This window comes from Lynx canadensis, chromosome D2, assembly GCF_007474595.2.
Source record: "Lynx canadensis isolate LIC74 chromosome D2, mLynCan4.pri.v2, whole genome shotgun sequence".
Lineage (NCBI taxonomy): Eukaryota > Metazoa > Chordata > Mammalia > Carnivora > Felidae > Lynx > Lynx canadensis.
In genome coordinates this window covers 50313036-50335356 of record NC_044313.2, presented here as the reverse complement: position 1 = coordinate 50335356, position 22321 = coordinate 50313036, and the positions used below count along the sequence as shown (strand labels likewise).

Genomic DNA, 22321 nt, shown 5'->3' with positions numbered 1-22321 from the left:
AACGACATGTTAAGAGTTAATCACTCTCTAAATTATATACAACACCCACACACACAACTTATCATGTCCAAGGACAGCTAATCCTAGTAAGAATAATAGCACAATTCACAGAGATGGCAGGTCAAGCCCCAACTTGAAACCACATCTGCTGAAGAGAAACTTAAGTATTACATGCTAGAACTCTAAAACCAAAAGAAAAAGAAAAAAAAAAATCAATGGATCTTAAAATACATCCAAGGGAGGAAGCCAAGTAGAGGGTAAGTGTGGTCCGTTATGAGGCAATGGCAGACAGGCTAAATAAGTTCATTGTCTTTGTCTTTACAGAAGACCTTAGAAAGATTCTCATTTGAACCTGACAGGTGGATGGGATCACCTGGTTAACACGTAGATGTAGACAAGTCAAAGGAACCAGACGATCACCTTCACTACTTAAAGGAACCCAGGGCAAAATCTGGGTGCTGCTGGGGAAAATGCTTAGCCTCTCATTAACAGGCTGCTGGGTCAGAGGACCCTTGACTGGCCAACCCGTACCTCTTTTGTGAAGGTATTGGCTATAAGGTTAGCATGAATTTGTTAAATAAATCCCAGCACACAAGCAACTGCTGAGGGCATGCCTTGAGGGTTAAGTGGAGCAAATTAAATACAAATAACCAGGAGAAAGTCTTTAACAGTAGTTAGCACACTTGAATTCATTACCCCCAAGGATGTGGGCTAAAAATATAGATTCCCCAAAAGTTTAGATCAATTATGAGATGACACCTCCAAAATGGAAGCTAGGCTTTCAGGAGCAATGAGGCCCCAGGGTAAGAAACTTTGCAAGTGACATTGTTCAGGGGATAAACAGGTGTTCCTCGTATTTTCCTGGTACCTCTGGGCTGGGTCTATTTTGTAACCCCTGCATACCAGTACCCCATCTCTCTTTTGTTGAGCTTTGTTGTCCTTACTTCCAGTCTTGGCTTTTGGTCTCATGGACACGAAAATCCCAGTGGGAAGCCACCATGATTCTACCTTTGATATATCATAATTTCAGTCTTGTTCCTCTTTCTTCTCTGCTCAACAGGGGCAGAGTACAATGCATTCTGCAGAACCAAGAAATAGACGCTGTACCTGCCCAGGGCAAGGGACAGGCTGAGCTCACACTCCATGTTTGGCTTCCAGAAACGCTAAGTGTTCTCAAGGGATCAAATGTGCCAAAGCCTCGTCCCACCTCCCTCCATTCTCAAGGCCTGCCTGTCTCTGTGGAAGTGCTAATGAATTGTCTGCTGTAGGACATGGGGGACACTGGGGAAGGAAGCACGTTTCTGTAAACACTCATCCATTTATAGATTCTCTTTTCCATCTTCCCACCTGCCAAATAAAAAGGAGTGAAGGCTTTGTGACCTATGGAATGAGAGATAATACATAAACATGCTGAGGAGAACATCATCATGGTGTTTATTATTACCTAAAAGAGACAAGGATCGGGGTTTTGGAGGGTAAGTACACGATGATGACAGAACGGGAGCACATGCTTAACACTGTCCTTATTTTAAATTAAAAAAACCTATATGAAGGTAAACCTTGTTATTTCCAGGTCATGTGCCTTAGCAAATTCCAACACAAAGACCACCTGAATGTCAAGAGGCCATGTTCAGAGAGCTACCTCCAAACACAGAGGAGTTGGCCCCGGGCAGAAATAACACGGTAACATAACCCTAGGAGGGAAATGTGTTTTCAGTTACACCGGGGCCTGGCTGGGCCTCTCCCACAGGCTCTTCCTAAATAGGAACTTGGCAGTGGGATTAGCTGGGCTGGAGGGGACGTCCTTGGCTCCAGAGGTGAGGCCCTTCAGGGTCTTGAGGAAAGTTGGACAGAAGTTCTTTCTCCCTGCTGGTAATAACACTGAAGAATCAGCGTCACATCCATTTTATTAATTTTCTTGACAGGCAGCTCTAGTTTCCATGCAGGCACCACAAAATCAAAACATACGCATGTCAAGCGCCCCATGTGTGGTAGGGCCCTGCCAAGACCACGTTACGTCAACGTAAGGAAGCAGAGCCCAGGTCTCAGACCTTGTGCCTGGGCCTGTGGGTAATTCCCTGATGGAGGAAACCACCAGAACTTGGTCGAATGAGCCAGGAGAGCTCTCTTGGTGACAGTCCTCTATCCTGGGGTCTGGGCTCCTTGTGTTGAATGTAAGAGCCGTGGGAGACACAAGGCTACGTCTGGCTTTGGGGCATGCCTCTAAGTCCAGCCACACAGAACTCCCCTGCCAACTCCATTTTGCCTGCATTCAGTTTCATCCAGGCAGGGGAACAGCAGCCTGGATTAAAGAAGCCATTAAAAGAAAAAAAAAAAAAAAAAAGCAATGTCCTTATTTGTGAGCTGGGTCTGAGCCTGGAGATCTGTGGAGTTGATGAGGTCTTTGGGACCATCGTGAGTTGCAGGAATTTTTTGATCAAGGCATCCTTTGCTAAAGTGATTGAAGGGACTCCAAAACAATTTGTTCTTTTATATGAAGTATTATTATCTATAAATTGGCTAAATAATGTCAATTAGGTGGGTACAGAGGGTAAGGATGTAGAAAAAAAAGCCTTGCTCTAATCACACAGCTATGGATGCCCAGGGTGAACACGCACATGGAGTTGGTCCATCACCTCCAGCCCCGCCCTTCCCACTCATCCCTCTCACTGAGTGCAAGGCTATTTCCTCAACTCCCCCAAATGACTAACACTGGTACCAGACACAGCAGTAATGGCGGCAAAGGGCCGGAGGTCTTACACCTTTGACTGCAGAGCTTCGAGCCCCCCTTTGTTGGACCTCCTGGTAACTCATTAATTTCCCACTCCAATCACTACAAATTCAGGAAGGGGAATGAATGTAAGCCCAGATGCTGAGCTAATAGCCACTAATGCCAAGTCAGAAAGGCCCAAACGAGGCAGGTTTTACTGCACTGGTCTGCCTCTTTGATGGTCTAGGCCAGGAACAAACCAAGGATAAGGACTGGTGTTACCATTATCCCACAGTCTCCAGACTCTCTTAGTAGGGGCCTGGACTCTCAAAACAGTGTCCTGGAAACTGTCCTGGCCTGGCCTGTGAGGACAGGGTTGGGTCTTTCACTGCCTGGGTTGGTCCAACAGGCAGGGTCCACTTTGGAGGCTCTGGGTGGCTGCCCAGTAAGCTCTGTGGGGTGAGCCGGCCGACGAGGAGCATACCCAGACCGCCCGTGTCACAGGGTACAGGGCGCCGCTGCTGAGGGTTCGGTTCATAGATTCACTCTCCATTCAAATAACCATGGCATGTCAGTCCTGCTGGCCTCCTTGATTGTGCAGAAATAAATAAATGAATTATGTTGTTGGGGTTTGGGCTTCAGCACAAACACATGGTCTGCATTTATCCGCACAGTGAGAGGTCCACCAGCCACTTGATGTAAAAGAGCAAAATGATAATTCTTTTCTTTAGGCACTCTGGTGCCATATGGAATGTATATAAATCATATTTTTGTTTTAACAGCGGAGGCTTTGTTGATAGATAAACATGTGGTTTATCTAAAAAAAAGAGAGGATTGTGCTTTGAACAATCATTTAATGGCCGTGGATGTGCCAAATAAAAATAAAAACATAATTTTGAAAGAAGTTGGCCTTGTGCCCAAATCTGTAACAAGGAATTTCTCTTTAACCAAAGTGGTTAAAGCCCGTCGATCTGTTTTGAGTTTAAGCTGTGCTCTCTACTCAACCCCACGACAAACTGAATCCGGGGCTAATGTGCTCTAATAGGACAAGACGTTACCTTTATGAATGACCTCATGGAGAAGAGGTTGGCGAGCATGGTGGAGAGGCCTTGAGCCAGGCAGCTCTGGGCTATGAACCCCAGCTTCAGCTCTGCGAGGCAGATTGCATCATCCCCCTCTTTCCAGTTCCAGCTTGGGATGTTTAGCAGATGCGCCTGTGGAAGCAAAAGCAAGGTATGAGACCTTTCATTCCTAAATGTTCAATTGTTGAAAAGCTCCTCTGTGAAATGCAGCATTGCCCAGCTGCTTAGAAGGCATTCAGACTCATCCTTTCTTTCCCTCTCCTGAGTCTGGTGTTTGGTGTTTTATTTGACTCTCCCATTCAGCAGACTTCAGTCTTCAGTCTTCCCTTTGGATCATTGCTTCTGCACCTCCCAAACCTAGGTCCCCCGCCTCCGGGGGGGGGGTTTGTCATGTAGCCAAACAAAGTCCAGAGGGAATTTTCTCTTGTGACAGACACATCAGCCTATGCTACTAGGATGTCTGGTTAAATTGTTCATAAATTGGCTCCTCAAACAGACTCAGACTATCAGATGTCTGTGTGTTTTAGATTCCTTTTTTATCTGCAATCCCAATACTCCAGATCAATGGCTCCCAAGGCTGAGTGGGCATCAGAATCACCTGGAGGGTTGATACACCTATTGCTGGCCCCTATCTCAGAGTTTCTGAGCCAGTAGGGTACAGGGTGAGGCTGGAGAATTGGCATTTCTAATAAGTTCGAGATGCCTCTGAGCTGCTGATCCGGGGACCACACTTTGAGAAGCACTGACCTAAATTATGAGGCAACTCACAGTGTAGACATGGTACAATCTCTTGCAAATGGACTGATCCTATTCAACAGTTAGGTCACACCCTGAGATAAGGACCCAGATGTATGCTCATCCAACTAGTTTTAAGTGGCATGAAGTAGTGAGCCAGAGATGATATGTTGGATGAAAGAATCAAGATTCAAAAAGTTCTCCAGGGTTAGAAAAATGGGCAGAAAACCAACCAGAAAAGATTTTAAAGGCCTTAATGTCAAGTACAGCATTTAGGGTAAAAAAAAAAAAAAAAAAATCAACTGTATAAATTCAAAATGAGAAGACCTAACTTGGCAGCAGAGCTGAGGGGAAAGAAGAAAAAAACTTAAGTGTGTGGGCAACTCAAACCCGAAAAAGAGGCCAACCGTGTGACAGATTACAGAGAAGGCCGATGCTTGCTTGTTAGAAATGGTCTCCAGATCAAGGGAAATGAATGTTTCCTTCTGTTGTGAACTGGTCAGGCTACTCCAGAATACTTGATCCAGTTGTAACAGTCAGATTTAAAGAGGGAAACTGATAAACTGAATAACTTCCAGAGAAAAATGACAAGCACAAGGAGAGGTGGGGGTTCTGGAAAACATTTTTGGAGAAACAGTTAAGACAGCCATCCGTGTTTGGCTGGAAGAAGGGCCACGCCTTCAGGGAGACAAGATGGTTGCCTCCAAATACCACAGGTGCTGCCATGCCGAAGAGAGATTAGGCTTGTCTTGCTTCGTTCCAGGGGCCAGAATTAGGACTGACTGATGTATATTATAAGAAAGAAGATTTTTGACTTGTTTTATAAAGGAATTTTCTACGGATCTAATGTGTCTAACAAATGGAGAAAGCTACCTCCAAAAATGCAAGGTCTTTGTCCCAAAAACTCAGTAAGTGTTTTTCCAAGTCACAATGGAAAGACCTCTTGTTTTGCATGGGAGGCTGAAGCAGAGAGCCCTGCTAGGTTCCTGCTGATGCCAAGACTCCGTGGCCCAGAAATTACTATTTCTCTCCATGGAGCAGCAAACACAAGAAACCCCCTGGAGGTTTCCCTTCACTGTCAGGACAACACACTACAGTTGTACCTCCTAGAAGAGATGAAAGACGCCATTGTGGACACAAACAGCAAGTCCAATGGCTCTTTGCTCTGATTTTAGAAATACCACTCTTGTGAAATTCCTTCCTGCAAAGTCCTGTGACAGTCTCACAGTCCTAATCCAGCAGTGACTCCTGGGAGAGAAGACTATCCTCCCTAATGAGAGCATGGTTAAAAATGTCTGGTGCGTGGGCCATCGCGGATGGGAATTTCTGTCAAGCTGAGTGTCAGAGACATTCTCCCATAGGCTTGATTCCAGCGAGTAGCCTTGCCCTTTACCCTGTTTTCCTCCCTACTCTTCACTGGCTTATGAAGGCCATAGAGAATACTGACACCACAGAGAATACCTCAGTCTCAGTGGAGAAATCCTCATTTGCATTCACATCATCTGAGGACAAATGAGATCTACGTAATGAACAAGTAAATCATCAAGTGTGAAAGGAGATTCGAAGGACACATACCCTTCATGGCACCTTCAAACAAACAAACAAAGAAAACCTTTTCCACAGAGTCTCTCATATCCCCATGTACCTGGTTTCTGCAGGTATGGAAGTCCAGGTTTTTGGGCCTTGGGTCCCCCATGTCCCCATCTGGTTTGAGTTCCTTAGATAGATTTTACACGTTATTACACAGGAAAGTCAAGTTTGTTTCATTTCTCAGGCTTCCATATGGCCTCCTTTTATTGGCCATCATAACTTCCCCAATTGTGGAACATGGAGCAGGGAGGGATATACCAAAGGCTGGGAGGGACATGTGTATGCATGAAATGAAGAGAGGAAATTTCCCCAGAGTTCCCCTGGCAACTCTGTCCTTCATATGAGGGACATTCAGGTCTAGTGGAAAATGCCAGCATTATTGCACAGAAGTCTAGAGGCAAATCCTCTGTGACCTGGAGAATGAGGCCTGATAGAGCTGGCCTAGCAGGACCAGGGTCTCCCTCTGATCAGCCACTGAACCATTCCTCATCTCAAGAATAAGGAACGTGAAAATGTGAGGACATATAATAACGGGAAACCAGGAGAGATTAATTCCAGTCCTGGTTCCAGCTCTCCCTGCACACACAACTTTGGGGAAGCCACCATAAGGAACAAAGAAGGTCATTTCAGAGAAAACACTTTAACACTACTACCTAAGTGTGTAAGGGTTGTTAGTGAGGAAGCGCAAAGAACTTGCATCTCCTTTGGGCCACTGGGACTTGGCTTCCAGGTCCCAGGCAAAGACATCTTTTTCTAGAAGCTGTTTGAAAAATAAAAAAATCCATTAACAGCTAAGTCATCAGAAGTGACACTTTTCTAAGATATCACAAACTGTTCTTTCCTTGAAAAGCATCAAGACATTTACACTCAAATCAAAAATGTCCTGTACCGTCTTTCTGTGTTCAGAGATGGCTAGGCCAAGTGTTTCTCTCCATGAATTCAGATCCACTTTAGGGAACATCAGTCTTTCATTAAGGCCTACTGTGAGGAACCACAGTTTGGTTCAGTGGGGTGTGGCTCTATTTAAAGAGAAGGTGGCAGTTGGCAGTTCTGATGTGAGCTCACTGCCTGCCAAGTGACCATGAGTTGTATCTACCAGAGCTTCTCTGTCTGAGACACAGTTTAGACTCCCCATCTGAGGTCACACTGGGATGCTAACATGCACAGATGGTCAAATGAGAACTAAACGCGATAATGGATGTCAAGCTTTTTTAAAACCATAAAATAGGACATGAGTGTCTGAGATTACTTTGATGACAAACTCAGGACCAGTTTTACATGCAGAAAGAAAGTACGCAGCCTCCCTACATCCCTGGAATTCCAGCATCATTAGGGCGCAGGGAATTAAAATTCTTTATATTTTAAGTCCAGTATCCAATTACGGAATTAATTATCACTTGAAATACGTTCAATGTAACTTAAGTTTACATACACATACCAGGTTCTTTCAAGAAAGAGAGTTTTAATGGGTGGTCATCTTTGGGCATTTAGGCATGGGTGAAGAGAAAGTACAGAGAGAGGAAGAAAAATATTATTATAAGGTAATGGGAAGAAAAACATATTAAAGGTTAGGGGGAAGCATCTCATGGAACAGCACAATTATAAAGCAGGGTGACAAATGTCCACTTGCAATTCCATGAGGAATGGCATGACAGTCACCGGTGGACATGCTGCTCTCTCTAGAAGAGAGAAATGAAATGAGAGAGAAAAATGCCCTGTGTCAAGGTCACTCTGTTCCTTGTACCCTTACTAATCCTACAGGGGCAAAGTCTCATATGTGATTTTGCCTTACTTTGAAACCCAAATAGATTGGGGTGGTTCTAAATAAAATGTGTGGGGTATTTATTTATTTATTTGCTTGTTTATTTATTTGGAATGGGGAGAGGGGCGAAGGGAGGGGGAGAGAGAGAATCTGATGCGTGGAGCCTGATGCCAGGCTCAATCCCACGACCCTGAGCCAAAATCAAGAGTCAGACGCTTAATCGACTGAGACACCCAGGTGCCCCCAAAATGTGTTTTAAGCAAATAATCATGGATCAGTTGATGCCATTCATCCTTATTTCTGAATAATTACAATGAAGCAGTTTGTAAAAGTCATTCAGCTTGCTACGGTCACATGAGTACTGCCCAGGTACCATCTGGATCCTAGGTTCGTTGAGCTACTTTGCTACTTTGAGCTTGACATGAATCGCATCGCTGAAATCCTCCTTAATTTCTTGAAGATGCTGAATCAGCACTCATTGGAAGGAGAGAAAAAAAGGAACCGACATCCCTTTCTAAACACATAACATTAATTTTCCTATTCAATCTAAATTCAGCCAAAAATCTAAACAACAGCTTAGAACACTCTCACACTAAATGAAATTTCGTATCATAAATGAAAGAAGAGTTTATTGCCTTAGGAGCTGTCACCAGCCACAGCCTGGCTAATAAAATTTACCTCTACCTACAGGGGCTGCTGTCAATAAAAACTTCTCTGGCCTAATCCTTGTGAGTTACCAATATCTTACTTTATCTCTTCAATGTCCTTGGGTTTTCCCAAGACAAACAGGACAATGTGACCTTGGGTGCTCATCACCAAGCCCCACTGGCTGGAATGCAACACGTTCTACAGTGGAACCACCTGCCGAGGGTTGGGCAGTGGGCAGCAGACCCAAGTGGTAGGCCGGTCACCGACAGCAGGCTCCACTCAGCAATGGCCTCTGATGAGCCTCCACACAGCAAAATGGGACAGCACTTGCCAGCAATTAAGAAATAATGGCATGGCACTGGTGCATTTGGCAGAATAGGGTCTTCTCTGGGTCACCTGACTGCCTATTTCATAGGGAATATGGCCTATAAGATGGGACACGCACTCACTCATAACCCAGCAGGGAGTTATTCTGTTCAGACAGGACACCTGGTTCCAGGTACTGAGCCTCCAGTTTCTGAGCCTCATTACGGGCATAACTGGTTCCATATCGAACAGAGAAAGGTGCCACCTTCCCTCCCCCAAAGCTGTTTTGCTGGGAATTTAATGACAGGCCGGGTGAAGGATCAGTGCCTTTGAATGAGAGACTGGGAAAAAATCACAAGGGAAACAACATAGACTCCGTTTGTTTTCTTTCCAGTCCCCCTGTAAACTAAAACACTAGGAAAATTCCTTTATGTTTAATCTCTGGAGAACAGCTATGTTCCCGAATTCAACAATGCCAGTTCTCATCTTGAGGGTGAGAATGCCAGATTCCACAGTCTCCACCCAGCATGTGATCTGTTCTTCCAGGTCACATGGTGCCAGGTAGAAAAGTCCCATCACTTGCCCGGGACACTCTCTACACCTTGACTGCGAAACCCCTGAGGGTACGACATAGGACTCCCCATGGGGGGTTAGGGAGGTCAAGGTAGCGTGTTGACCACCTGGTAGGTAGTCAGTAAATACCAAATGAAGAAATGCATGCAGCACATGAAAGTGGGAGTTGTTGAAATGGGATCTAAGATCGCATCAGTGTTCTGAACCTGGGGCCTAATAGATGCTTCCTATTGGAAACATGAAGGAACACATGCTTCCTTTCAGTGACCAACTGTAAACAAGGTGTTTGCACTGCAAAAAAGTCCCAGGGAGGTTTTTACCCACCACCCCCTTTTCCAGGGCTTTGGATTGTAGCAGCATGTGTGTGCATATGTGTGCACATGTGTGCATACGTGTGTGTGCGCGCGTGTGTAACTGGACACACATGTGCATATTTGAGCCTGGGCTAGGCTGTCGCTGACCTACCTTGTTGTGATACTGCAGCATCTGAGTGATGATTCTTATCTTCGGATGGTAGTTCTTTATGGAGATTACTCTGAAAAAGAAAGAACCAGAGTTGAGGCAGGATCTGCCTAACCCTTGGAGTCTGATGGGGACATTGATTTGATTACACCCAAATGGAGTGAATGTGGGGCCAGCAGCCAGGCCCATCCAGAGAGCTTGAGGCACAGGGCCAAGTTAAACTGTGTGTCCATTGCTGTACCCCATGGTGGTGTGAAAAAGAAATCACAAAACGGCCACAGACTGTGTCCTGGGCATAGAAGAAGAAAGCGGTCCTGTGGTGCCTTGGTGTTGGCATGTGAGTATGTGTGCACTGGGGTGGGGGCTCTGGAGCAGGGGTCGTGGGCTAGGCGTCTAAATAAAGGAAGCTCAACTCATGGAGCCAACTCATGGGGCTGACGGCTTACAATCTCACATACCCTAGGGACGAGCCTAGAAACCGTTTGCTCTGAGTCCAATTCTCTAAGTTAACTTGAGACAACGATGACAAATCAAACAAGCAGTCTGACAAATGATGCTAATTGTCACACACACATGGCCACTCACAAAAATGATTTCTGAGCCGGGCTCTTAAGACAGGATCAATGACTCAGCTTTCGATAGATACTGGTGTCTAAATGACAACTTTAATGCTGGTTGGCGATAAGTACCGAGGCCTGGCAGGGGTCACAGTCTGATAGAAAATCGCCCGGCTCAAACCGCCTTCAGTCCGTGCTCTCTATGGACCACTGCCCGTCCCCTCCCCCAACCCTCGCTTCTGCTCCCTGACACAGTCACTGGGCTACAGGTGGAAGAAGAGAAACACCTGGATTCCAGTCCCAGTCTTGTACGAAGGAACTAGGTGACCTTCAGGAAATCCCTGGGCTCTTTGTGACTGTTTCCTCATCTGGACATTGGGGGCAACAGTACCTGCTTTATTTATTTCACAGGTTCTGGTATGAGCAGCAAATGAAAGACCAGATGTGGAAATGCTTTGAAATCATTAAAAGCTCTCTCCACGTGTAAGTTATGGTTTTTGTCATTACCGACTCTGTCAGAGGTGACATTATACATTTCCTTCGTGACAAGGAAGGAATGGAATTCCACAGAAAGGCCCACCTCCCAAGCCTACTCAGAAATGCAAGTGCGTTTATTGTGACCACCCTCACAAACTTCACACCAAGAAACTGCTCTGTGCTCCATGCCTTTTTTGTGCAAAAATGGAGAGAAGGCAGCCAGGGAGCCATTTCGGCTGAAAAGCTACAACTTGTGAATTTAGGAAATGGATCACTCGTAAGCTTCTGCCTGCACAAATTCATCCTGGGCTTTTGCACTTGAAGGAATTCATTTTATTTTTGAAGAAGTGTTGTGTTGGCTCATGCTTAATAACTCAAGGACTTTGAGCCTCAGTCAGCCCTCAGAATTCTGCTCATAGCATCAGCCAGTTTTTCTGCATTAGCTCATTTCAAATGGATCTTTGACATTTTAATTTCAAAAGGGGCAGACTGGTCTCATTAAACTAAGGAGAAAGGAGGATTATACAAATAAGGGAAAGACAGAGCCCATTTTTAACCCTGAGTTTCCTGTTCCCTTGTGCTGCCTGCGCCTTAGTTCTGATTCTGGTTAATGAATGGCATCATTAAACTTATGATGGTAACTTTGTTCGGTAAGTTTTATGTCTTGGCATCATGCCAATCACCCTGAGAACTTACATGTCTTCATATTAGCCCTACCGCACTTAAGTAAAATACTGCGATTAAGAGAATTGCCCATTTCAAAGCTATTATTCATTTCAATTATTCACTTTTGGGGGAAAAAAAAAAAGCCCTAGCCCTAAACTTCTCTGGGGGGATCAAAACATTAAGCTTTATCTTCTTTTGTTTTTTATGTTTGCAAATCTGAAGATAATGAAGCTTAGTTCCTTAAAAGGGACATTTTTATCATTTCAAATGACACAAAAACGCAGGGAAGGATGGAAATCCTAGTTCAAGGAAAGGCTCACTGAAGCACTCTCTGCTGAGCTGTTGTAGTCACTTTCCAGCTGTGACTAGTGGGCGGACCGAGGTGTGGACACATGTCCCCATTCCATCATCTCCCCGTAGGCTGGCAAGTCCCACGCTTACAAGAGTTCATGCATCAACTTCCTTAAAACAACTGCACTGAGCATATTGCCAAAGAGAAGCGGGAGGAAAGAGAACACTGTGCCAGCTGTCGCTTGCCAGACACAAGGTCCAGATGCTGAGGGAAAGACACGCTCATCCCAAATGCACTGGAGGAGCTCCCCCAACTCAGCGATGGGAGAGCTCATGTCGCTTGGGGGCCACTGATGAGAAACGAAGGAAGGGCAATGGGAGCCTGGTGAGGAAGCAGCTCCCTAAGCCCTCACCCCAGGTAAATTCCTAGGACATGGTGGCAAACCAGGATGTGGGGAGAGGGCGGTCTGTCTGGACCAAAGGACGGCTGTTCACAATTAGGCAAGCGTTCTTGGGAATGTAGTGGGAGTGAGATGTCTTCTCTTTGGTCTCTTCTCCGGAAGCGTCTCTTTATGATTCCCTCCCCGTTCTCTTTACTCTGCAATGTACACGGGAGGGGAGAAGAATCCTAAGGGGCTTTAACTCTCTGGAGCCAAATATCTTAACTCGTCCATCATTTTGTTGTCACAGAACAGTGTTCTTCTGAAATGCAAAAAGAATAAGGAGTGGGGAGTCGGCAGGGAAGGGCCTTCTATGGGCCTCGCCCATTCACAGGGAGGGCACTGAGCCATGTTTTCCGGAGTGTGCCCACACCCACCCAAAGGTGTTCTGTAAGAAAGGGGGCATTGGAGTTAAATAGGTTTGATATGTTCTCTGTAGAACATTCTCTTAGAAATTCATATTAGTGTTAAAAGCACTGAGAAGGCTCTCAGTAAAGACACGATTTCATTTTGGAAAACTGGTTGAAACAAAAGCTCATCAGTCGACAAACTCCTCTTTGTGGGGCTATTAATCAACATGCTACAGACAAGCTCGAAAAGCTCTAACATGGAGCTTCTCAAGCTTGGCACTAGACATTTTGGGCCAGATACTTCTCTGCTGTGGGTAACTGTCTTGTGCACTGTAGGATGTTGAACAGCATCCCTGGCCTCTACCCGCCCCCTTGATGTGAGCAGCATCCCCTAGTTATGACAACCAAGAACATCTCCAGATACTTCTAAATTTCCTCTGAGGGACAAAATCACCCACAGTTAAGACATCCCAGGTCCACTCTCCCTTAGGGAACATGGTACCCTACTTCAGGCCTGTACCCATCTAAATCTATCTTTCCTTTCCCAGTCCTGTCCAAAATATCTCAATCCCAAAACCAGTTGTGAGCCCCAGGGCTCCCATTCGCCAAGGATAAGCTTGTCTTGTGTCATCGCCCTCCACAGCCACCAGTGGCTCAGTTCCCCCCACACCTATGCTTGTGGCAAGGTGTAGGGTGTCTTATGGGGGAAAGAAGGTCCCACAGAGATGGTGCTCTGCAGAGAACCCCAAAGTGCAGCCAATGGGCTGCAGAGTGCCAAGCCCAGAGCCTTCCCTGGCCTCCCCGGCGTTACCTCATGATGTTGGAGGCGTCTTCAGCATCAGGGTCAGCGCAGTACTTATTGGCAAGGATTAGGCACGCATCTGCTGACTCTATCTAAGACACCAAAAGGAAGATCACAGAACACAAACATATAAATAGCCATGCTTGGTTTGCAATCTTTCTCTGTTGACAGCTTTTGGGGAACCTGGTAGTTTCCAAGGAAAGAAAAAAAATAATCCTGGGAGATTATCTTTTTTTTTTGTCAAAAGTATAGGCTGCAAATTCTTATTATGGTATAAACATTTCATCTTGTTGCCATTAGAGGGTACGACATGTACCTTGGTAATTATACTTTTCATTTTGCACAGTCACTTAGGTATAATCTTCCCAGATTTCTTCACATAACAATTAATTAAGGCTTTCAGTCCCCCTCCCTGCCTCCTTTCCCAACCAACGGATCTACACCATCATCCTAATTTTTCCAGTCGGGAAATGGCATTAGGCAGACTAAACCCCTCCTCTCAGGTTACCAAGTTAACCGAGTAGTCGGGGATTCAGAAATTGAGACTCCAAAGTCCTTCATCTGATCTTGTTCACATCTTAACTGTGGCATAGAAGGCAATAAGAGCCCTAAATCAGATAACAGCTCGGTATCGTTTAGTACTGAATTAGCATTCAGATACTCAAAAGACAACACATCCATGTGTATGAAATGATGTGTTCCAGATGACCTCAAAAACCTACCGACTTATCTAAACATGAGCCAAAAAAAGATTGATTCCTTTGAGGGAATGATGAGTTATGCTAATAATTGCTTGCATCTAAATTAGGTCCTTGAACAGTAACTATTTTCTCCAAGTTCTCATTAGATTTCACATTAAGTCATAACTTGGATCCTGTCTGGATAATATTAAGATTAACTGGACTCTATAAGCATAAGAATTCTCGTGCTGGCTCAGGTCTGCAATCCGTCCTCCCTGGTTTGTTGTACTTAACAGACCATCCCTGCATTTGGTGGGGGGCCACAGTTTCCTCCATGGTATGTCACAAATTGTCTCTAGTTTTCTTTAATAACCCAAAGAATTTACCCGAATCCTTCTGGCTTATTCATGTTTGCCAATTACATGATTTACTAAATTATGTTGGGACCACAGTGAGCATTTAGATGTCAGTGGATTCACAATATTAATCTATAACCACTGCCATGCAAATATCGAATGTGCTCACAAAACCGATACAAAATGAGCAAAGTACCAGATGTCACTTTGCTATAGCCCTTTCCTTTATAAACCTCAGGTCTGCTTTATAAGAAGATTCTAACTTAGCAGATTTGGGAATGAAAGATTAGCCTATCACTAAGTGATATCAGATATCTGCATGTTTAGTGTTTCACTTTTAGTCTTTAGTGGGGGCCAAAAAAAAGGAAGCTCAAAATGTTTTATGGCCTGGTCACATTTTATTTATACTTTACCCTTCATGTTCCTCTCCAATGTAAATAATAGATTTCAGAGCTACTTTGAGTCTAATTTCAGTATTTAACATGGGAATTACTTTATTATCATGTTGTATATGAGTCTACTGAGTCCATACAACTAGTCTGCTTCCTTGAGGAGTGTGGATATTGAGGGAACTAATTTTACGACTGTTTCAAGTGAAAGAAGGCAGGTGCCAGAGAACAAAGCCCTGGGACCAGTGGGAGGGTGATGTCAAGGCTGGTGGCATACTGACTTATGGCATTAGGGGAATGGGAGTGACTCTTGGCCATCCTGGGAGGCATATGCCCTCACCACAGAGTCAGTCCCCCTCTCAGATGGAGTAAAAGCAGAAGTCACCTCTTCCTTCTTACCTTGACTCTTGCAAGATCATGTGGATTGAGGACTGAACCCTGATAAAATTCCACCTGAGTAAAATGTCGTTTGAACAGAGCTTCTAGCTCCAGGTTAGGGGAAATGCTGGCAGGGAGAGAAGAAACAGCCATTAATATAACAGACTTGGGTATTTCTGCCTCCATGGCCTCCTTTCTCTCTGACTTCCAAAAAGAAAGCCCTAGGAAAAGGCCTTCACTTTCAAAGTAGCCCCGTTTCTTGCAGAAATGAAAGGGTCACACTCAAGGGGAATAAAACCCCAGCCCACTGAAAACCCAAACCAGTACCAAGGTAAAATGAAGCAGTTCACAATCTTCACAGAGTCTGAGGCCTATGGGGCAAAATGTCTTTCATTTTGTTATGAATGGAATCGCTATTCTATGAATAGAGAGACCGAGCTGTGACCTCAGAGATTAGTCAAAGGTGCCCCTGGCAGAGCCTACTGCTCTTCCCTCCCTCAAAGCCTCTTCCTTGCTTCTAAGCCCTATGGACTTCTCATCTCCTGGGGCCTGGATCAAAACATGTCACCTCTGAGCAGCTACAGACAGAGTGAATTTACTCTTGGTACTGTTCTTGGTTCACACATGTGTACGCTATTCGTCATTCTTAGTGTGAGCCATACAGATACCTTTCCCATTGGAGGACAAGGACTAAAGCACTGATTGACCTATTCATTCATTTATTACTTCTGCAAAGATGAAAAATATCTGTTCTCTATAAAGTACTATGCTAGATGGCAGATGATATTTCGTTTGAACCTTCTAGGTACCAGGACCTGTGTTGGTCAATGCTTGCCTAACATTCATTAAGTACTTAGTAAGAGTTGTTCATGTTTTTGAGCATTTATTATGTGGCAGATACCATTCTAAGCACTTGACAAGTATTAACTCATTTAAACCTCAAAACAACCCTAGAGGAAGGGATGTTATTAACCCAAAGTTTCAAGAGGTTAATTAACTGGGCCGTCTATGACAAAGCTGATGCTGACAGATGCTGGGGACGTGGAGGTGACTCCCAGCAAGTGAGGCATTAGCAGCCAGCTTGTTGGTTCAGACTCAAGTAGTGGATGAGAAACAGGTGCCTGTGCAAATCCAACCAGTCTTCGAGATCCATTACTGGTCTGGCCCCTCTCAGAAAGTCTGCCTCGTCATGTAAGAAGTGGTGGTCTCTCCCTGATGCAAATGCCCCATGCGATTCTGCCATTTGACTAAACTGACCTCAGTCAGTGAATATAGCATGGATGTTGAGCTCTAGCTGTTGCACACATGCTCATCTTGAAATGCCCAATGAGGGCAGGACCTACACACTATACTTCTCTTGAACCTTCCATAGTGCTCAGCAGAGGATAGGCCCCTCCGCTGGTAATGAGAGGCTAAAGCGCTGAATTGATCTGTGAGTTCTGCTCCTGTGTTCATAGCCTGGCCGGTCTTTTCAGAACTTGGAGAATTCAGTGCTGAGAAGAAAAAAATGCTGGTGTGCTCAAACATGGCAGCCAGTTTGGTATTCTGTGAACAACTGTCAAAAGGAAGGAGACGCACAGAACAGAAGCTTATAGGAAAGTCAACTTCTGTGGGATCTCAGAGCAGGATTGAGTTGTGGGCTGTCAACCCCCTATGGAGTTAGCACCACACATGAGCTTTGTCTCTTGGTAAATTGGGGCTAGTGCTGGCCCTATGACGGCCCATTTCCATCAGAAAAGAAAACAGTGCCACTCACATCAACATGCCCGAGTCCCAGACCCTCTATCCCTGTGGCTGACTACCTTTTACCTAAATGGGGGTCAGATGAAGCTTAAAACCCCAACAACATTGAGCAGAAGGAGATCTCTTCCTTTCTTCCATTGCACAACAAACATGATAAGACCCACCTTCTATGTTGCTTATCTAGCCAAATATATTTTATCTTTCATAATACTAGCTAACATTTATTGAACGCTTGCTGTGTGCCTGATTCATTCTTGACATGGCTTACTTCTTTTCATTCTCTCTACAGCCCAAGAAAGGAGATCAAAAGCATTGTGATCTCCTTATCTACTGAATGTAAAAACTGAGGCCCAGGGAGGTTAAGTAACTTACTCAGCGAGTAACTGATTGAGTCAAGATTCACATGGAGCACTCTGAGTTCACAGCATGTACTTTTACTCCCTGTGTTGATTAAAGAAGAGAACTTATGCACGGGGAGTAGCACAGTGTCCTACAGCAGAGGTTTCTAGAAATGGGAATTATTGTTGCAACTGTTTCCATTACATTATACCCTGCTTCCTCTTATGTCTGTGTCTTTCCTGGCCACTATGTCCCTCCTGCACTTGTAAAGAATCCACACGAGACAGCTAATCTTCCACACCAGACACTGTGGACATACCTGGATCAAATAGATTCAGACAGCTGATGGGACGGTAATGACGTATCTGACCCATAATGAACTTCACTGTTATTTGCCAGAGTTGCTCCACAGAGGCAGGTGGTATTCTCACCACTGAACTAATGTTCCCTTTCCATTGGTTCCAGATTGTCCTCTCTAAGGAGGCCACATGGCTGATTCAACTCTGCACTACCCTCCAACACTGCCCCCATACCACCACTCCATAGATATTCAGTGAGCCCTCCTCAGGAAGCCTGGTTGAGTGGAGGGTCTTGAAACAGCAGGGGCCCCTTACTTGTGAAGAAAGACAATCTCCACGTTGACATCATCCCGGTCCTTGTGCAGGAAGTCCTTCAGGAAGTTGGAAACACTCTCCAGAGTGATGTGTCCACAGACCACAATGTGCCTGAACAGGAGAAGCCAGTTAGATGGGGCCAACCCAGCGAGGACCCAGCACCCACCCCAGGCAAGACAGAGGAAGCGCACAGCTGCGGGGAAGCATTCTTCTCCTCCCGAGGCCTCAATTAAAGCCCAGCTCCCATCCCTAGAGGGCTGTGAGGCAAAGCAGCGGTGCTGGCAGGTGTTCAGAGACTCCGAGACAGAAAAGGCATATGGCTTCTCACCTGATGCTGCACAAAATCCTATTAAAAGCCCAACCGTTTGGCCAAGTGGTTTTATGCCTTTAACAATAAGTGACATTATGCGTGCGCTTAAATGCTGCATTATCAAGTCCCTTGCAGATTCAGATCTTTCCCTTTCTGCCCACAAAGCGTCCTCCTGAGAGATTTACCGAATGGGTCTTGGTTTATGACATAGAGCTTATCAGGTAATGAGATAACAAATCTTGCTGAAACGATGATTTTGTGTGTAAGAAAGCGGACTTTTATCAGGGTGGCTAATGTGCGGCTTGACACGTTATGGGCTCTGCTGGCCATAAGCAGTAAAAAGGAAATTTTGCATTTTTCCGCCATAACTCCTCCGACAATGGGGGCATGTAACACTTTACAGTAAGTGAGCATTACTCAGGGCTAAATGGGGATGGGACGCCTATGGAATCGGAGATCAGCAGCAGGCTGTCCATCCCCAGATAGCTACCTCCTCAGGGTGCCTGGGATTTCCATGAGAGCCGAAGGAATTTACTTCAAGATGGGGAGAAGCTAGAAAGGGATGAGGCTGAACTGTTTGCCTTGATCCAGGGAGGTGTGGACTTCTGTTTCTGGAGATGGTGGCTCCCCCTGAGGAGATGAGCCTCTTTTCCAGAACTGCTGGGACAACAGTCCCCCCAATATCTTTGGGCTCCCAGACCAATCTGATGAATCTGAACCAACCTGGCTGTACCATGGCCACTTACATTTGCTATCCAATGCTCAATCAGGAATAAGCACTTCAGTGCACGAGTTAGCCCCATGACCCAAAGCAGGGGCCTCACTGTGGAGATGAAATCTGCTGGCTTCTAATAAGAAGACTGTAGCAAGGGGCTCAGCCCAGGTCCCTGTGCCTCTCAGGCTGCTAGCGACAGAGGCTGAATCCCTGGCTGGGCTCTGAGGCATGGGTAGGTGGTGAACATCGAAGCATGGTAATTTTGTGGGAAAAAATTTAGAATGGCTAGGTCCCTTGCACCTCATAATTGCTCTGTGCACATTCCAATAAGGCAGAAAGCTCATTGGCTGGAGGCAGCGCATAATGGGAGGAAGTGATGATCACTTATGCAATGTTCCATTAGATGCCATTACAAGAGCCTGCCCTTTCGTTGTAATTTGGTGCTTGACTAAGTATGTGAGAATAAGGCAGTAAACTCATTGGTGAAAGGATAATGATGCAGAACAAAGAGTAAATCAATAATATGCACAATGCAGTTAATAATATCACCATTATGGACTGTTATTGTTACGGTGCTGCACTTAGTGGCCGGGCAAGCGGAGGCCATCGCAGGGAGGAAAGATTGTCAGTGGCTGCCTCAGAAGAGACATCCCAGCATGATCACTTTATTCTCTAGCAAGTGCCAGACAGGTACAGGGAGGTCCCTTGGCCACCCATTCCAAATGCCCCAAACCCACATGACTAACTCCCTCCTGAAATACACAGCGTGTGAGACTATAGGACGTAAACAGAACACTTGGGTTATATACGTTTTTATCATGTCATATCTTAAAATATTTCTTGTGACACGTGCATTTATATGGACGAAACAGGCTGCAAATGAATTTGCATGTTTTGCATAAGATCTCTGATTTTGAATTTGCCAAGTATGTTCAGAAAGTGAGAGAGAAATAGGACCTCCCTCCTGATCTGACATGTGGGGCTGCATGGGGCAATTCTAATGCTTTCTGCCTACAGACGTCTATGATTGAGAATAAGCCCAGCATGAATCCAATGTACGGGTGCCTCCACAGGACAGTTCTGGGTTGGGTCCTTCCTCTCACCTGGATGCGAAAATAAGCCAGATGGGATTCCCTGCTCTGCCCCCAAAGATGTGTGTGATCCTGGGCAAGCTCCTTATCCCCGTTCAATAGATGAGGGAGCTGAGAGGCTAATACCATCCAGCTAGCTTCCCGCCTCAGGCATTGCAAAGCTCAAAGTTCTATACCAGTAGAAGCCTGGTGATTATTCAAAGCTGGACTCAAATCAATGATAGGTCTGGGTAAATGCCTGAACATCCATCCTTCCCATCCTGTACGCAAAGGCCTGAATGAACATCGGCCAGCATTGCCTCTCCCTCTTCTGAAATCATTCATCTCTAGGACAGATGTGCAAGAAGTGGAAGGGAAGGAGATGAGTTCACCCTCTCACCCTTGAATCAAAGGCCCTGCCAGCTGATTTATTCAGCCTTAGAAAGAGTCAGGGTTCTCTCAGTTGAAAATGTGCTGGGTACATATAAAATATATTCCAATGCAATCAATATTATCCCTTAAGCCTTTAATTAGCTTTCACTTCTCTTAAGAAGTAGACAAATGCAGGCAGGAGAGGGGAGAAAAAAAGGATTGACTTTTCTCATTTGATGCTAGCTGTCCAATACCATTCTAGACAATTGAGAATATATATCTTTTAGCTACAGCATGATTTCTGGGGTGGAGAGCAGCCTTTATCAAAAAGGAAGAAAAAAAATCTTCCTTCAACATAATTGGTATTTTTGCTCAGAAAAAGCGAGATTGATTGAAAGCAGATTGCCTTTTTGCCCAAGGAGAGTTATTAGGTACATTATCATGGCAACCTTGGAGGACCCATATTGTTCCAATCTGTCCTATATCTGATTTGAAGATTTATGACTTCCTCCTTTTGTGCCAATAATCATTTCCCTCCATTTTGTTTTCCATACAGTGGAAGTTATCAAGAAGCCCACATATTGAACATGTTTGAATGCAGTTAGAGTTGATGGATGGGGAGAAGTCGCCTCTCTAACTCAGCATCTGCATTAGAAGATCTGCTCTCACCAGCCTACGTCTGAGGAAGCACCAGGGGCCTGCAGGAGTACAAGGGATGGATGGCAAAAAGGGAAATTTATTTTCCAGAAACATTTGCAAGACTTTCGAAAATTCCAGGGACAGTAGTTTGGGGAAGGATGTTATTTCAGGGAGAAGAGAAGCAGAATTTCTTATGTCCTCCATGATTGAAAATATAATTGGAAATATTCAAGACTGAGAGCAGGGTGTGTCCTCCTTGTACATAGAGTGATGGTTGTTCATGGTGCATGATTTGAAGAATGCCAAAGAGATCCTCATCCAAAACTGTCTCTGCCAGATTCCATGACACCTACAAATCTACCATGTGAGATTCGTACTTTGATAGCCCCGTGTTAGCTCAGCTCAGACACTAAATAACTGAATAGTCTTGGGCAAGATACCAATTCTGCATTTTACAACTATAAAGTCAGAGTCTCTGAGGGGCTGGTGCTAGTTCCTGATTCATGAGGTTATCTTGAGGATTTATTTAAATAGATAATACATGCGAAGAGCCTAGTAAAGGGCCTGGGCCATTGTAAGCATTATTAAATGGTGGGATTCATGTGATATCTATAAATCAGTAGGTAACAGATGTAAAGTGCTCTACGGCCCCTGGAATCTCACCTAATCCTAAACAACCCTATGTTCCTACAACCTATATCATTGCAGATAACCTCTCTTAACCTCAATTTCCTTAAGCTGCATGCGTGACATCCCACAGCAAGAAAGTGACTTGCCCAGGATGTGACCCAGGTCCCCGACTCTAATGCTTGTTCAGATGAAGGTGATAGAGGGCAGAGAGCAGAGGATAGAGTATTCCGGGTTCCGCTCTTTATGGCAGGCAGAGCTGGGCCAGCAGGATGCCCTCCTCATCACACAGTGGAGGGGATGATGGAGGGGTCCTCACTGGACCAGGAGAGAGACTTAGCCGGGGACAGGGATGGACGAAGATCATTCTCACTTAAGACGTCACAGTGTTGGGGCACCTGAGTGGCTCAGTCAGTGAAGCGTCCAGTTTCAGTTCAGGTCATGATCTCATGGTTCATGGGTTCAAGCACCACATCAGGCTCTGTGCTGTCGCTCAGGGCCTGGAGCCTGCTTTTGATTCGGTATCTCCCTCTCTCTACCCCTACCCTACTCGAGCTCTCTCTCAAAAATAAATAAACATTAAAAAAATTTTTCTTTTTAAAAACATCACAGTATTGCAGCATCACTAGATACTGTGA

General features: G+C 45.1%; 1 protein-coding gene across 5 annotated transcripts in view; it reads right to left on the bottom strand.

Moving 5' to 3' along the window:
- KCNMA1 (potassium calcium-activated channel subfamily M alpha 1) overlaps positions 1 to 22321 on the bottom strand; it is a 734126-nt gene that overhangs the window by 190485 nt on the left and 521320 nt on the right. For all 5 annotated transcript variants that reach the window (XM_030334400.1, XM_030334401.1, XM_030334398.1 and 2 more), the window contains exons 10-14: positions 17951 to 18061; positions 15276 to 15381; positions 13461 to 13543; positions 9872 to 9941; positions 3769 to 3924 (exon numbers count right to left, since the gene is read on the bottom strand). In XM_030334400.1, the coding sequence (XP_030190260.1) occupies positions 3769 to 3924; positions 9872 to 9941; positions 13461 to 13543; positions 15276 to 15381; positions 17951 to 18061 (526 nt within the window). The remainder of the gene's footprint in view (positions 1 to 3768; positions 3925 to 9871; positions 9942 to 13460; positions 13544 to 15275; positions 15382 to 17950; positions 18062 to 22321) is intronic.